This window comes from Nannospalax galili, unplaced genomic scaffold (genome assembly GCF_000622305.1).
Source record: "Nannospalax galili isolate Female #2095 unplaced genomic scaffold, S.galili_v1.0 scaffold443, whole genome shotgun sequence".
NCBI classification, from domain to species: Eukaryota; Metazoa; Chordata; class Mammalia; order Rodentia; family Spalacidae; genus Nannospalax; species Nannospalax galili.
This window is the reverse complement of record NW_008352479.1, coordinates 2,063,004-2,080,986: the sequence shown is the minus strand read 5'-3', so window position 1 is coordinate 2,080,986 and position 17,983 is coordinate 2,063,004. Positions and strand designations below refer to the sequence as shown.

At 44.0% G+C, this 17,983-nt stretch overlaps 1 protein-coding gene across 1 annotated transcript in view; it reads left to right on the top strand.

The window, feature by feature from the left end:
* The window catches only part of Ulk4 (unc-51 like kinase 4), a 480,002-nt gene that overhangs the window by 134,463 nt on the left and 327,556 nt on the right, over positions 1–17,983 (top strand). The window contains exons 24-25 of the mRNA XM_008849437.3: positions 2,274–2,305; positions 17,670–17,690. Coding sequence (XP_008847659.1) covers positions 2,274–2,305; positions 17,670–17,690 — 53 coding nt within the window. The remainder of the gene's footprint in view (positions 1–2,273; positions 2,306–17,669; positions 17,691–17,983) is intronic.

Genomic DNA, 17,983 nt, shown 5'->3' with positions numbered 1-17,983 from the left:
TAATTCAATTCTTCTACATGTTCCAATATAACTAGAACCATTTGTTGGAAATGATGTGTTTTTTGTTTTGTTTTGTTTTTGCCAATGTGTATTTTTACCAATGTTTCTTTGCCAAAATTCAGGTGGCTGTAGGAATGTGGGCTTATATGTGGGTCCTCAGTCTAATCCATTGATCAATGGGTCTATTTTTGTGCCAGTACCATGTTGTTTTTATGACTATGGCTCTGTAATAAAAAGAACTTATCCTATTGCAGAGACACACGTACATCCATGTTTGTTGCTGCTCTTTTCACAATAGCTAAGAGATGGAAGCAACCTAATTGTCCCTCAGTTGATGAGTTGATAATGAAAATGTTGTTCATTTATATGGTGGAGTTTCACTCAGCAGTGAAGAAATACGAAATCATGAAATTTGAAGGCAAACTGATGGAACTAGAACTGTTATACTAAGTGAAGTAACACAGACTCAGAAAAAGAAAATCAACATATGTTCTCCCTCATATGTGGATCCTAGAACCAAATCCTAATAAATGAGTATGTACCCAGACATGACTATAACCAGGAGGATGGAAAGGAACCAGGGAGCTAAAGGAAAAGAAAGAACCTGCAAGAGAAGAACAGTAGGGAACAGACATTAATAAGGGAGATATGGATAAAAATTGGGTTAGTTTAAGGGAGGGTGGAGAGAAGGGTATACAAGGAACCTAGGGGATAAAGGGAAAGTAGGAGCTCAGGAGAGGTAGGACCATAGGAGAAGGGTCTTATTAAGGGAGAAAGGAGGGAAATGGGGGCACCTTAAGTGGGAAAACCATGATGGAGGGGTGAGACAATGTGAGAGATAAACAATGCCTAGCTAGTTTTGAAAACCAGAGGGAGCCATATTACTCCTGCAACCTACTAACAAATTATACATAGCAGATCAAGAAATATATGTCTAGGTAAGGTTTATCTGAGAACAACTGATCTTTGCCCAAGATTTATCTACATGACACACAGTAATTAAAAATACCAGACTGGTGGAACTAACTTTCTTGGGTGTTTAACAGACATACTTTGAGGTCTGTAATAATTTGGTCAGTGGGACATAAAGGACACTTTTTGCTCCTTGCCCTCCTAGGTCGATTAGTTCCAGGGGACTATGACCATCTCTCAAAATGCCCTATAATGGTGGTGAGTCACTTGTCCTCTTGATCAAGGAGGATGAGGAGACCCCACAGATGGACTTGAACCAGTGTCCAGTCTATAAAAAGGATGGTCAACATAGAGGAATCATTTCTTCCATGCTTCCAAGTGAAGCCAACCATGGTCAAGCAGGACCTTTGACTTATCTTCACATACATGAAACTGCTAAAAGAAAGGAGCCAGGGGCTCCTCCCAAGCCCATGTGACACCTGAAGTACACATCCTCAAAGGACCTTAAGAGTAAAAATAAATGGGTTTTATCTGGACCAACTGTATGGTCTTAAACCCCCAAAAGGAAAGTATAACCAAAGATTAAATGGTCCAACATAATTTCATAAGTGTCCATATGTATAGCTAAAGCTACATAACAAGCAACAATGCTAGACAAGCGATACCTTCTTTTGAGTTGATGGCCAAGGTAGCCCAAGGGATTCCCAGATAGTATCCCAGCATAGAACTGGGAAAATGTACAGACAACCACAGCCTTATCCAGAGGAATATAGACAACTGATTACCGCTAGATGAAGAACAGTTGACCCTCCTCCTGATAGGCTGACTAGATTCACCAGAAGGGCAAGTAGTGGCAGTTGGCTGGCGGTGCTGACAACACAGCAGACAGTAGCAGGGATATCAGAGTATAAGGGCTCTAGTGGGGGGAGGGAGGCTATGGGAGGGTGCTACCTGGGAAGTGGGCATATAAATAAATAAAAAAGAAAAAAAATTATTGAAAGCATAAAAATTTGCTCCTTAATCATTAGTAGATGTGAAAAACATTACCATTGAAATCTACCTGATGACTTTATATCCATGCTCAGATGCCAAGGAGCTCAGAAAATAACTGACTGTGACTAGTAATAATCAGATATATAGAGATTAGAAACACATGTGCATCGTAGTGTCAATTTTGTGAAAAATGAATTTTTTGTATGAAACTGTATTTTAATAATGAAATGGAGATCTTTTTTAAAGTTTAAAACCTCATTTAATTTTATATCTTATAGGGGTTATATGGAGTACAATATTGTATAACCGTATCAATTCAACTCTAAACCTAAAAATTTACAGCCAATTTTGAATGAGATGCATTTTAGCTCTGGAAATTGTTATTGAATATGTCAATGCTGTTGTAATGAAATGCTTCTTCTAATTATATGGTCATTAAATAATTAAAAATAATTTTTTGAAAAGTTTTTTAAAAGAAAAAAATAACTTGCTAAAGAAAAGGAAATGATGAGGCAGAGTAGATTTAGGATATGAAGAGTTATTTCATGGAAAAAGCTGGGGTGATTCATAAACGTAAGAAAACATGCTTGAATGTAGAGAACAGGACGAAGATTAAGATGAGTGACTGTTGCAGACTCTTGGCTTTAGCAGAAGTTATGAGTCTAACTGTAAGGATGGCTGGCCAAGATACAAACCAGCAGGAGTGCATTCAGGTAAGCACACTGTTACTTCAGAGCCATTTCATGATCTCCAGTGAAGCTGGAGCTACACACCCCAGCCACAACATTTCCATTAAGGTGTATTTACACACATGTATTTATACACATGTACAGAGAAAAGTGTAAGAATTGTTTGTCACAGTACTGATCATAACAGAACGTGGCAAGTGATGCCAGGTCAGTAAGCAGGAGGTGGGTGAGTAAGCTCTGTTACCTGTCTTCATGGCAGAATGCTGTGAAGCAGTTCACCATGAGTGAATTAGATTGAAAAGGAGCGCCATGGGGCTGGAGAGAGGGCACTGCAGTTAAGAGCACTGGCTGCTCTTGCAGAGGATCTGGGTTTGATTCCCAGCACCCACATGGTGGCTAACAACTGTCTAACTCCAGTTCCTAGGGATCCGACACCCTCTTCTGACCTCTGCTGGCACTGCGTGATTTAGGCATACATGCAGGCAGTACTCTCATACACATAAATAAAATAAAATTAAAACAATAAAATATTTTTTTTTAAGGAGAAACGTGACAGATGCTGTAAAGAAAGGTTGGAGTTAAGTCGGTGTGGTGCAGCAGTTAGGAGACTGGAGCAGAAAGAGCATAGAGATGTTTTTTAAGACAGGATCTCTCCCTGGGACCTGCAGTGGCTGAGCAGGCTAAGCTGACTGGCCAGAGAGCTCCAGGGATTGACGTGTCTCTGCCTGCCCAGTACTGGGATTATAGATGCATCATGCTGGCTTTTCATGTGGGTTCTGGGATCAAACTCAGGTCCTCATGCTTGTGTATCAAGTGCTTTACCATCCATCTCCCCAGCTCTGAGAACTCTATTGGCATAGAAAAGAACTCATGTGCTAATCAGATGGTGAAGTTCTATCTTGGTATTATTTTTAGTCTGCATTAATGAGTGTGCATCTTCTCAAAGAACTACTTGGCTAAACTTTAAGGAAAGTGTGATTCCCAGATGATGGATTTCAGCACATTTTTTTTTTTCATTTCTGTCAAGCACCAGCAGCCTTAAGATCATGATCGCTGATCTTAAGGCTGCTGTGCTGGTGCTTGATGGCCAGGCCATAGTCATTGATTTTCAGCTGTGACAGTGGTTTGAAGCAGATTGATTTTGCCTCTTGAGATTTGCAAGAGGTAATTTTGAAGTTCTCTGCCTCATTATTTTTCATCTATCTAGTAATTTTGTCTTTATGATATATATTAGAGGAAGTTTTACTGTTTCACTTAATAGTGATAAAGATGGCTTGTGTTTGTGTATGTGTGTTTGTGTGTGTGCAGGTATGTGTATACATATGTGTTGAGGCCAGAGGCCAATCTTGACTATCACTCTTTAGCTGCTGTCTATCCTCTATCCTTTTTTTTTCTGAGACGAGGTCTCTCACTGGCTCAGAACTCTCTAAGTAGGATAGGTTGGCTGGCCCCAAGGTTCCCTTTCCTCAACTCCTCAGTGCTGCGATTACAAGTGAGTGCTGCCACACCCCATCTCTTTGAAATGTGGGTTCTGGGGATCACACTCAAGTCCTCATGCTTGGAAAGCTAGCTAACTAGCCCTTTATGGATTGAGCCCTCTCTCCAGGCCAAGATTCCTTTATTTTTTTTTGTTGTGATGGCAGTTTCATATATTTTGGTCAAATTCCTAATGCTTTGAATATTTCATCCTTTCATCTTTGGAAGTGTCAGTTTTTCCCAGATAGTAACCCAACATAGAACTACCCAGCACAGAACTGGGAAAATGAACAGCAGACCCCAATCTCATCTAAAGGACTATTGACAAGTGATTGCTGCTAAATGAGGAACAGCTGACCTTCCTAAAACAAAGACCTCTAGATAAGCTGACTAGATTCACCAGAAGGGCAAGTAGTGGGGAATGGCTGAGGGAGCCAACAACATAGCCAACACAGCAGACAGTAGCAGGGATATCAGAGTATAAGGGCTCTAGTCGGGGGAGGGAGGCTAGGGGAAGGTGCCATCTGGTAAGTGGGTGTATAGTTGAATAAGATGGTTTGGGATGTTGTGTGAGATATACACATACACAAAATCAACAATTTTTTTTAAATGTATTATATTTGAGGAGGAAGCATGGAAATTTATGTCATGTTAATTGGTAGAGGTGATAAACATTACCATTAAAATCTACCCAATGACTTTATAGACATACACAGGCGCCAAGGATCCAAGCACAACCGATTATGACTAGTAATAATCAGATCCATATAGATTAGAGATGCATTAGCCAACATCTCAGTGTTAGTAGCAAAAACAATGAGTCTTTCTGCAAGGAACAAAACATTCTAAAATGAAATGGAGATCTTTTTTTAAAGGTTAAGAACTCATTCAATTTTATGTCTTACAGGGCTTATACTGAGTTCACTATTGTATAACTGTATTAATTCAACTGTGAACCTAGAAACTTACAGCCACTTGTGAAAGAGATGTACTCTTGCTCTGGAGTGTGTTACTGAATATGTTAAAGCTGTAATGAAATGCTTCTTCTAATTATGTAGTTATTTAAAAAATTTTAAATTACTTCATATTAAATAGCCCAGGTGATTAAACATTACCAGTGAAATATACCTGACGACTTTATATCCATACTCAGGTACTAAGGATACGAGTATAACCGACTGTGACCAGTAATAATCAGATATGTCTGATTGAGTTTGCATGGGTCTTGTGCACACTGTCACCATTGCTATAAGTTCATATGAGCACGTTCCTAGAAGGCTGGAAGACTGTTTTCTTGTGGAACTCTAGATAGGCTGACTAGATTCAGTGGATGGACTGGGGAATGGCTCTGGGCACCAACAACACAGTGGACAATAACAGGAATGACAGAGTATATGGGCTCCAGTGGTGGGGGAGAGGCTATGGGAGGATGCCATTTGGGATATGGGTTTATAGATGAATAAGATTGTTTGGGATTTTCTGTATGAAATACACACAAAAAATCAACAAATAAAACATGAGTTATGTTTGAAGAAGAAGCATAAAAATTTGCTTCATATTAATTAGTAAAGGTCAAAAACATTACCATTGAAGTCTGCCTGATGACTTTATATCCATGCTCAGGTGCCAAAGATCTGAGTGCAACTGATTATGACTAGTAATAATCAGATACATACAGATTAGAGATGTATGCACCAACACCTCAGTGTTAGTAAAAACAGTGAGTCTTTCTGCAAGGAACAATATATTCTAAAATGAAATGGAGATCTTTTTTAAAGGTTAAACACTCATTCAATTTTATGTCTTACAGGGCTTATACTGAGTTCAATATTGTATAACTGTATTAATTCAACTGTGAACTTAGAAACTTGCACCCACTTGTGAAAGAGATGTACTCTTGCTCTGGAGTGTGTTACTGAATATGTTAAAGCTGTAGTGAAGTGAAATGCTGCTTCTAATCATGTAGTTATTTCAAAAAACTTTTTAAATAATGATTAAAAAACCCAGAATGACTTCCCAGCTAGAATAAAACGCAGGTGCTTTTCTTGTTTTATGAAGTCCCACATGATCTGGCCCTAGCCTTTCACCCTGGCTCCATGTGGTTACTACTCAGACAACTGTCCACTTGGTCTCACCCACTCTCAATTTCCCCTACACTCTTGGGGCTGTTATCCCAACAGGTTCATCGTTTTAAAATTTCTCTATACTTTCCCACTATCTTCTTATCATAAAATATTCTGTGTATCCTTGCTCTGGAATGTGTTACTGAATATGTTAAAGCTGTAATGAAATGCTTCTTCTAATCATGTGGTTATTAAATTTTTTAAAATTTTTTAAAAATAAAATAAACTTTGAAAAAAATGGATTCCTAATACCTGTGGCATTATATACCAGTCCTGGGTTGCTTATATCCATCTTCTGTCTAGTTTAAACAGAGAGCTGAAGATTTCTGTCACTTGCAGTACAATCTAACAAAAGTGGGTAGAACCTGCATTAACAGATTCTGCCCACTTTGGGGACTGAACACGACACAAATCAATCTTGCACTGTAAGAGAAATATGAGTTGGGTGGAGTGGGAGATATTCTATAAGGCGCTTATTACACACACACACATATACACACACACAGACACACACAACTGGGCCCCTAAGACCCTAGTGAAATCATCTGATTCCTGGGGCAAGCCAGACCTCAGTACCTCCATGTGCCTGGGCATTCCAGTTAACTTAATCAGTAAACCCCTTACTGGCATAAACCAAGTTAGGATGCCATTTTACTACTGACTATTGAAAGGCTTCTGATTTTCTTTTCTTTTTTTTGAAATATTTTATTTACTATTTTTATTTTATGTGTATGGGTGTATTGCGTGTGTGTACGTGTGCCCATGTCATGCAATGCCTGCAGAAGAGGGTATCATAAAAAAAATTGTAAACTTTAAAGCTAGCTTACAGGAATGAGCATTGTGCGGTCACTGCCAAGGACCCCTCAGTACTGGTGGTTAATGTCGGATGCAGAGGCACTGGGCTGTGTCATACAGAATTCAAACACTCGGCTCTTTTTTGCTGCTTGTAACATTTAGGTGTGTTGCACTGCCTGACAAGATGAATTTACATCAAAGCTGAATGCATAGTCGCTTGCCAGCTGCAGTGACCCTGGGACATTTTTGGTTCTGTAAAGGTAGTTTTGATTATTCATCCTTGGCTCCGAGTTTGTGCCTGCAGCCTGTAAATCATCCTTTCTCGGGTGCTGTGGGATTAATGTGGTTCCCGAGGCCTGGTGCCTGTTGCATAAGATTAAATGAGGAGCCTTGGGTGATTAGTTGTACAGAGTGAAGGTTATTACTCTTTCAGTTTTCTTGAAATGGCTAAATGAGAATTTTGTTAGAATCCAAGAATTTCTTTTTGCTCATATCCAAAATCGTACACCATCTTAAGAGACTTAGTTCTGTCACAAATAAATCTGTTTGTCTGTTATTTCTTTTATTTCTTATATGTGTTATACTTGGCTTCACTCAAAATTTTAAGCATGTTATTTTAATTTTGCAGTGGTTGCACAGTTCTACATGGAGAAAAGACGCAGCAGTGGATGTCATCCTCACTGAATACTGGACATTTCTGTGTTTTAATATCAAGTCTGTTGCTGTGTGAAACCTTTTTTAGAGATGGAATTTTGCTATGTAGTCCTGGCTGGTCTGGAACTCGCTGTGTAGAGCACACCAGCCTCAAACATGTGGCGATCCTCCAGCCTCTGCTTCCCAAGTTCTAGGATTATGGGGATCACAGGAGGTGTGCACCACTGTGCCCTGCTATATAAAATTTTCTTTGCTTAGAAATTTTAACTTTTTCTTTTGTGTACTTAAATTATATTTCATTTTTCTAGTGCTATATATTACCCCAACATGTAGTGGCTCAGAAAAGCACATAAGTTATTTTGCTCATAAATCTTAAGTCTCACTAAGCTGTTAGCTGAGCTAGTGCTAGAGAATAAACTTTCCAGATAGCTCATTCATATGAGTGGAAGCTGGTGTCCACTGGGGCTCAGCTGGAGCTCTGGGACCTGGGAACCACATGCATTCTAAGGGGGGGGCTCTGTAGGCTGCTTGGGCTTCTCACAGCATGGTGAATGGCTTAGAATCTATTCTATGGAGGCTTCTACAGGCTGCTTGTGTTTCTTATAGCATGGTGACTGACATAGGATCTATTCTATGGGGGGTCTCTGCTGAATTCTTGGACTTCTTCACAACATGATGCCTCCCTTAGGATCTAGTCTGTGGGGGCCTCTGTAGGCTGCTTGGGCTTCCTCAACATGGTTCTGGCTTAGGGTCTATTCTATGGGGGCTTCTGCAGGCTGCGTGGACTTCTTCAACATGGTGACTGGCTTGTAAGAGCCACTGTCCCCAGAGGATCAAGTGGAAGCTGCAGTATTCTCAAGCTGTTTGAGATTCTTTCCTCCTGGCTTAACGTGATTATCTCATGGCCATCTTGGAATAGAGGTAATGTTGGTGCAGTAGCCATGACGGTGAAATAAAATCAATTCAGCCACAGCTGGCTCTACAAAAATGGTGATAGAGCTATGAGACTCCTTGATGGGAGGATGACCACAGGACCCTCACTGAGATTCCAACCTTTGTTACTCCTTCCTGCCTTCTCCCCCCAGCTGTAATTTGATACTGGAGTATAGAGGAAATGGATTAACTGAAAGAGGACCCTGCATTGTAGCTTCTATGAGGTTATCATCCATGATGGCCTGGGTCTTTTGGGGTCTGCATCTCTTGGGGCCACTCATGTTCCTGTAACTGAACCTGGTAAACTTGCTGGTTCACCAAGTTGGATCTGAGTGGAATTCTCACCTTGGTGTGTTGTTGGTACTTTATCTGGGGTGAATAGCTTTTGGTCACCTCTCCCCACGAAATGTCAACACTGGCTGTCGCTGGGAGAGGAGACTAAAACCTATTCACCCCAGATAGAGCCCCAACAACACACATGCTTGACCATGTCCAGAGGGGGCATATTCACCTTTGCTGTTCTGCTTTGCATAAAATGGATTCACATTCTTCCTCACTTCATATTTCTTTAACTGTCAGTGATGACAGCCTGATCTGTTCTTTTTAAAATGTCAGAAGTTACCCTGTGCTGATGGGATTCTACATAGAAAAGATGAGGCTTCCATTGTTTCTAGGGCTCAGTATTATAGTTCCTAGGGTTTTTCTGTTATTGATATTTCTTTACCAAGAAAATTAGCTCCTTGGGGTAGGTAAGATGGCTGAACGGGTAAAGACACCTGCCTCCAAGCCTCACAACCCTGGTTTGAGCCCCAGGGCCCACGTAGTGGAAGGAGAGAACTGACTTACCCCTTCCCCCCATAACATGTGGTGGCAAGCACCCCCAAACCCCTATGCATGCAAAATAAATTTTAAAAATGTTAAAGAAAACTAGCCCTTTCCCCATCAGATGTGCTATAGACTCACTCACTGTTTTCTGTATTCACTTCTTTATTTCCTATGGAATTGACATCTATTTATTTACATCTCTCATGCTCATTTTTCCCTTGTAATTGTTACAAACATTGTCCTCACTCTGAGATTTAAATCAGTGCCCCTTCCCTCTTCTCCACTTCTCCCTTTCCCTCCACTTTTAGACTGTTTACTCATTTTGTGTTTACTCATTTTAAATCTTGGGTTTCCCTGAGGTTTGTTTTCAAGTAGGACAAAAGGCATCCCTGCTGCCCAGTCAGCTAACTTTGGTTCCGTAACTGTTCTGTGTGCTTTTCCTTCCTCCCATCACCTTGGGGGTTCGAGTTTCACCGGGATGCTTTAGAAATTCTGTCAGACTTTTCTTTCTTCCTGGATAGAACTGTCCTGGGGTCTCCAACCAACTCCAGGGTGTGGACAGGTGGCCCTGGGTGCTAGACATGGCCAGGACCTTGCAGTCATGCTGGAATTTCCTTTGCCTGGCCTGGGCTCAGTGTTTCTGTCTGTCTTGTGTTATTGTCACCTGGTAAGAAGAGAGTAGGGGGCACTGTCCTGGGGTCTCCAACCAACTCCAGGGTGTGGACAGGTGGCCCTGGGTGCTAGACATGGCCAGCACCTTGCAGTCATGCTGGAATTTCCTTTGCCTGGCCTGGGCTCAGTATTTCTGTCTGTCTTGTGTTATTGTCACCTAGTAAGAAGAGAGTAGGGTGTGACTGTGAGATGGCTCAGCAGGTGAGGGCACCTGCCAACAGGCCTGACAACCTGCGTTCTATCCCCAGGATCCACATGGTGGAGAGAGAAGTGATTCTCCCAAGTTGTCCTCTGACCTCTACATGTGTGTCTTGCATATGTGTTCACATACCAACTTAAGGAAATGAATGTAAAATAGCAACAACAAAATGTTTTTACAGAGAATAGCAGTCCAACATGATTCTGGGAAGATGGCTGTCTCTGCAGAGGACTCACATATTGTGCTTGAGGCATTGTTTTTTATTTTGTGTGTGTGTGTGTGTGTGTGTGTGTGTGTGTGTGTGTGTGTGTTTTGCCTCCATGTCATACAATGCCTATAGAGGCCAGAACTGGGCATCGGATCCTCTGGTTATGAGCTGCTATATGGGTGCTGGGAACTGAAGCCAGGTCCTCTGCAAGAGCAGCCAGTGCTCATAACTGCTGAGCCACCTCTCCTGTCCTATTTTCTTGTGTGTTTATTTGTTTGCTTGCTTGCTTGCTTGCTTGCTTGAGACAGAGTCTTGTTATGTAGCCCAGGCTGGCCTCGAGCTCTCAATCCTCCTGCCTCAGCCTCCTGAGTACGGGGATTGCAGACCTGCCCCACTATGCCCTGCTAGCTTTTTTTTGAACTTACAGACTATTTCCATAATGGTGTAACTAATTTACACCCCCATCAACAGTGTATGAGAATTCCCCTTTCTCTAAATCCTACCAATATTTCTCATTTTTTGTCTTTTTATAAGAGCCACTGTTACTGGGGTGAGGTCGTCTCATGGATTTTATTTGAATTCCCTTCGTGATTAGTAATGGGACACGTTTTTCATGTATTTTTTTCACCATCTGTTTTTGTTTAAGATTTACTTTATAGTATTTTGTCTGTGCATGGAGGGGGAGAGACAGGAGAGAGAGGGTAGAGGGAGGGAGAGGGAGAGGGAGGGGGGAGAGAGAGAGAGACAGAGAGACAGAGAGAGAGAGATGTAAATGTGTATGGGTGCTCATGAAGGCCAGCAGAGGGCACCAAATCCCTTGGAGCTGGCGTCACAGACAAAACCACTCCAGTCCTCTGCGGAACAGCAAGTGCTCAGCCATCTCTCCAGCCCCTTGTTCACCACTGGCATATCTTCTGAGAAACGCCTGTTCAGATAATTTGCCCCATTTTCCCTTTTTGATCTTTGCTTGTTTGTTCAGTGGTGCTAGGAACTGACCCAATGGCCGCTTGCACACTAGGCAAGCCTCTATGCCACATTCCCAGCCCTCGTTTACCCAGTTTTTAAATCAGATTGTTTGGCTTAACACTTTTAGCTTATGTACATGAGTGGAAACAGGTATATATCTTTCTGTCCCTGGCTTATTTCACTTAACAGTGTTATGTTCCATTCATGTTGCTACAAATGACAGAATTTCAAACTTTTACAGATGAGCATATTTTTTAATCCACTTTTTGCTGCTGTTTCAAAAATATTTTATTATTTTTATATGTATGAATATTTGCCTGCATGTAGGTAGGTGTACCATGTCGTATTGTGCAATGCCTGTGGAGGTCAGAAGAGGGTGTCAGATCTCCTGGAACTGGAGTTACGGATGGTTGTTAGCCACCATGTGGGTGCTAGGATTTGAATCCCGGTCTTCTGCATTTTTTTTATTTTATATGTATGAATATTTGCCTGCATGTAGGTAGGTGTACCATGTCGTATTGTGCAATGCCTGTGGAGGTCAGAAGAGGGTGTCAGATCTCCTGGAACTGGAGTTACGGATGGTTGTTAGCCACCATGTGGGTGCTAGGATTTGAATCCAGGTCTTCTGCAAGAAAGCCAGTGCTCTTAGTCACTGAGCCATCTCTCTAGGTCCTCTTTATGCATCTTATGTTGAAAACATTTTCTAAAATTACCAAGGGTTTACTATTCCTCTGGTGACCTCAGCTTGTAAGCTCAGAGGCCCTGGAGAAGACTGAAGACAAGCAGGGTGGAGGTGTCTGGCATGTTCTGGGTTGGAGCTCCCTCACAGGCTGGGCTTTCAAACTGGTTTGGCTTTGTGCCTTTTAGAGACATTTGGAGACCATTGATTAACTTTTGCCTTTTGTTACTGTAAGATTATCTAGAGTAGCTGATGGCCCCCAACAGCAGCATGGTGATGTGGAAGCAGGAACAGTATAGGGGCAGGATTCCTAGTCCAGATGTCTGTCTGTCTCTTCTCTCTGGGTTTTGGTTTTGTTTGTTGTTTTTAGAAAGGGGTTGGTTCTTTAGCCTAGGCTGGCCCTGAACTTGGGATCCTTCTGCCTCAGCCTCCTGAATAGGGGGGATTTCAGGTGTGTGCCATCAGTGCTACCTCATCAGTGTGTTGCTGTTCTCGATCTCTCCTTGTCTGTCGTCCTCTGTCCCCAGGTCAGCTGCCACAGCGACAGCCCCCCCATTCCATGTTCTCACAGACTGCTTTCCTTTCAGCAGCTGCAGTATCTATGTACCATCTCGTTTCTCCCCTGCCTAGGGTCTCCCAGTCACACCCAGTCCTCACTGCAGTCTAGTCTATACTCCCTGCTAGCCTCTAAGCTCTCAAGCAGTCTTCCTTGTGCTCAATCAGTTCCAGACCTGTGATTTCCCCCATCCCTCCTTGAGCACTCTGAGCCTGCTGCCCCCTACTCGTCCCATCTCCCTGTTGCTGCTTCCCATAACTGTGATCACTTTCTGAAATACGCCCTGTAAACCCTAACCCTGAACCCCGTGATTGGAAGGAATGAAGTCACCTAGGCCTTCCCTGTTCCTGAGGGTGCCTGGCATGTGGGGCCTTCCCAGGGGAGTGCTGTGGCTTCGAGGTCTCTGCAGGATTGGCCCTCTGTTAGGAGAGTTCCTTCCAGGGGAGACATAAACAATGCCATGCCCTTCTAAGGGCCCAATGCTAAATCATAGTAGGATTCCACCATTGTTCACCCTGGAAAGCCAGTGAGTTTATTAGTGTTTATAGCACATGAGTGAGACATTACAGGCAGGAGTGTGTGTGCCCCTAAAGCAGGAAGGTCTGTACCCAGCATGGATGGTGCTTCCCCCATAACTACATACATGGAGAACCCCTCTCAGTTAACCTTCCTCAGCCTATATACCCTAGCACCTCCTGAATCCTCCAGGCTAAGTGCAGTTAGGGCAGAACTGGCTGGGAGGAGTGGCTGGACTCTCAGGTGAGTCCAGTGACCCACCCCACCCCACCTTCTTCAAGGGAGTGTCGACAGTCAATAAGCCCAGGCATAATGGACTCTTACAAGGAGCTCAGCTGATCTCATGAGATTTCAGCTGCTTTGCTTAGAGGACTTTGTTGTTGCCATCCTCCCAGGGCAGTGCTGTGGCTTCAGAGTCACTGCAAGAGTGGTCCACTCGGGGAGTGCCATGGCTTTGGAATCTATGCAGAAGTACCTAGAAATTGTCTGGCAGTGGGTAGATGGCTGCCCGAAAGAGTACCTGATGCCTGCTCTCCTCTATGGGGAGATGGCGGCCTGCAGGAGAGCACCTGACACTCTCTATGGTTCGTGCAGTCTCTAGAGCAATGCATGGTGAGCCCTGCAGGAGTGCTAAGTGAGCGCCACCCTTCCTGCACTCTGCAGTAGAGATGACCCCTGTCCTTGGCTCTCTAAGGACACACATTAGTCCTTGAGGCTACTGCAGGCCTGAAGTGTGGAACCTTATGTATGTGTGGTGGTTGGGCCTGCTGCCTGTTCCCAGGCAGGCCAGAGCATGGCTGAAGTGGCTATGGGTCAGTCTGTGAGGGATGCCTCACCTGTTGTCCTTAGAGAGAGCTGCTTCTCTCCCCACCTGTGTCTGCTGCACCTGACTGGGAGCTGAGCAAGTGAAGATGTCAATAGGCCAAGAGTGTCCAGTTCCCTGAAGCTTGAAGGAGAAGGAACAGGAAGGCCAGGCAGCTCTGACCAGAGTAGAGTGAATAGAAGAGACAGAAGAATTTTAAACATCTGTGAAAATTAATTTGAGGGGCAGATTTTTGTGACTGTTTGCAAAAGTGAGCAAGGATGGCCTCTGATGGGGCAGTCAGTGAAGATGTCAATAGGCCAAGAGTGTCCAGTTCCCTGAAGCTTGAAGGAGAAGGAACAGGAAGGCCAGGCAGCTCTGACCAGAGTAGAGTGAATAGAAGAGACAGAAGAATTTTAAACATCTGTGAAAATTAATTTGAGGGGCAGATTTTTGTGACTGTTTGCAAAAGTGAGCAAGGATGGCCTCTGATGGGGCAGTCCTGGTGCTGTGAAAGGCTACATGAACCATATTGAGCCAATGGCAAGACTGGGTGTGCATGAGAAACCATCAGGAAGAACACAGCAGGGTCAGGAGACCTCACAGGACAAGTGCCGGGAATCCAGGAGGGCCTGGAGACATGCCAGTGACTTCTAGTCCAGGAGCTGCTTCCAGATGAAGGTGCTTTCTCCAGGTACTGTCCTCGAACTAGATAAAGCTAGGAAGGCACAGGACAAGGAGGATTAAAGAAGAATGAAGCATGGACCAACAGGTGGATGCTGTTACCTCATAACTGCTTTGGATGCTGGGAAGCTGACAGATGCACTTGCTCATTTAACAGGAAGGGGTAGCTGACTGTCTACCAGGGAAGAGGCCAACCCAAGACAGGACTGCTTTCTGCTAGAATTCCAGAAAAGCTGGGGATGTGGGAGTACCAGGCTCTGTGAAGGCAGAGGTGAGGAACTGGCCATGGAGATCTTACCCCAGCCCTCCTTCTGATGAGAACATCCAGGACAGGTCTGGTATTAAAATAAACAGTGGGTGGTGCCTGAGGAACACCACCTGAAGTTGAGCTCTGGTCTCCATGTACATGGACACACACATGCACACACATGCACACAGGCAGGCATATGCACACGTGCGCATATACACAAACACATGTACATGCATATACAGGCACACATACGTGCATCATACACACAGGCACAAATATACACATGCTTGTATGCATGCATGTACACACATACACACATGCATGTTGCGGGTTCTCCTCAGGCCAGCTGTGAAGACCCTAACCTGGATCGGGTCCCTCTTTAAAAATGACTGTCCAGTGAGAGCCTGTAGGCAGCTCCACCTCGGGATGACCCCAGGATCATGGACTGTGCCTGTCTTACGTTGTCCTATTCGGGCACGAACCTTACCCGTCATTGGAGTATGGGTGTACACATCCATGTCCTGGCTTAGATTGATTCAGCCCAAAGGAGCTTACCCATCATTGACTGCCAGCCCTCCAAGGGGTATCATCCTGGGGGATCAGTCAAGGTGGGGAATTATCTGTAGGAGGCCTCGTACATTTGTGTAAGCCAAGTCTGTCGGGCTTCATAGGGCGGGTTGAAATCATCTTCATGTATTGCCCTGAGGGCCTGATACACCGAGTGATTGAATTTTTTTCTGACTGCGGGAACAAAGAACAAAGCATTTAAGAAGTAGAAAGAGAAGAATAATTATGCCTGTCAGGAGTAGGTAAGTGACGATCCAAGACGGGTCAAACAGTGCTTTTAGATTAGACCAGATTTTCTCTAAGCATGTAACCTGAGGAGGCCCTGCCAGCATAATCTTGGATGGTTAGGTTGAACAGCCCAATGCCTGAGGATGCATTGTTCGTAGTGAAGCATAGAGAGTTATATAGTGGCCAGGAGCCATTGAGTGATTCCCAGGTCCATGGTAGGGAGGCCAGGTGTAGAATTAATTGAATAGAGGGTGGGGTAGGCTGGGGAATGAAGTGATAAGGGCAAGAGTATAGGCAGGGAGGGGACCAAGGCCCAGAGATCATGCGCCGTGGCAGGGGGGGGGAAGAGCAAACCAATTATCCAGATAGCGGGGAGGTCTCTGGATCCTGGGGGTCCTGTTGGTCGGTTGCTGGTCTCACATCTCTCGCTGGAACCCATACTGGCTTTGTTTCTGTCTGAGGAAACACACAAGCATAGCCTCGCCCTCTTCTTAACAAGGGGGTGGGCGGTTGCCATTGCCATGTTATGGGGTCCTTCCATCTCACGTGGCAGGGGTGTAGGCCTAGGTATGGTAGCACAGTGTTTGTAGACCGGGCTCAACCCATTTTCATCGAAGGACAAGAAATTAATGCTGAATAGAGCTTCAATTAGAGCCAGGTGCGGGTCCCTTTTAGACTCAGGGATAGCGAATTTTTGTAATGTTTCTTTGAGGGTCCTATTTGCCCACTCCACATGGCTTGTCCCTGTGGATTATAAGGGATGCCAAGGGAGTGGCTAATTTTCCATGTTGGCAGGAATTATTGGAATTGTAGAGAGGTGTAAGCTGGCCCATTATCAGTTTTTAGGATCCATGGCACTCCCATTTACCTTTTCACTGGTTTGAGCGATGGCAAAAAGAAAGGAGGAATAGGTGTCAACAATGACATGGATACTTAAGATTACCAAAGGAGTTATAATGGGTGACATCCATTTGCCAGAGGGCATTGGGTAGGAGACCACGTGTGTTTACTTCATGTCGATTGAGGGGGCCTAAGGGAGCATGGGGTGTACATGTGATGCAAGATCTGCTCAGATGTTTGCATTGAGGGATGGGTAGGTCAGGTAGAAGGTGGTGCAGACTGCGAGGAGAAAGGTGAAATTGTTGGTGTAAGGCTCTGGCTTGTTCTAGTAGAGGAATCTCTACAGACATAATAAGTTTATCTACTTTGTCATTTCCCTTTGACAAGATCCTGGGGAGCTTGGTGTGTGATCTTATGTGGGAGATGTGCCAGGGCCATTGTCTGTTATCTAAGATAATCTGGAGAGCTCTCATTGTTCTAGTGATGGGATCCTTGTGGCCTTTTACTCGAGCAAAGGGAAGATATCTGAGGGCCTGAACCCGCATACTGGCTGTCAGAGAATATATTGAGCGGCTCAGTCTGGCAGACTTGGAAGATTTTTAACAAGGCCAGGAGCTCCTCCAACTGGACAGAGCCTGGATTAGCTTGTACATAACAGGTCTCATCTTTTCCCATGTGCTGAATGACAACACCATAACCGGACTTATTGGCATCTGAGAAGGCTGGCATGGCTAAAGGTGGGGGGAGTGTGTGGCTGAGTGGTGATTTCCAAACAGGCCAGGCAGGCCTGCTGCTTATCCGGGGCCTAATTAGGTCCAAGGTAGCCAGGTGGATCCACACCAGGGGGTCTTGCTGCCATAGCACCCCCAAGACACCATTTTTAGTCCAGAGGGTCAAGGCCAGTAATGGTTCTGCTGGGTCGTGACGTCGGAGTGATGCAGACCAGAGTATATGATCTATCTTATTAGGAAGATCCTTAGCTGACTGGGTGAGAGGGATCCTTGAAGTTAGTGAATTATGGTCTTCCAGCAGGGAGAACAAGGCCCAGAATTCCAAGTCAGGGACTGGTATAAATTGTTTGAGCCAGTTTGTAGTCCCACAGAATTCTTGGAGCTCAGTCAAGGTATATACAGTTTTTTTGCAAGATGGAAAGGTTAAGAGGTTTAATTACTGTATCTATATGGTTAGCCAAGGAACGTGAAAGGTTGGATGTATTGTAACTTGTCTCATGCCATGTGGAGACCTAGATGTTCTAAATCAGCAAGCAGACTGGGTATTGCAGCCTGTAAATATTGTGAGATTTGTGTGCTAGCAGTATGTTGTCCATATGGTGGATGACAATTAGGTCCTTGGGGATGTTGGTTAAGGCCTTATTAACATATAATTGACAGATTGTGGGGCTATTTTTCATACCCT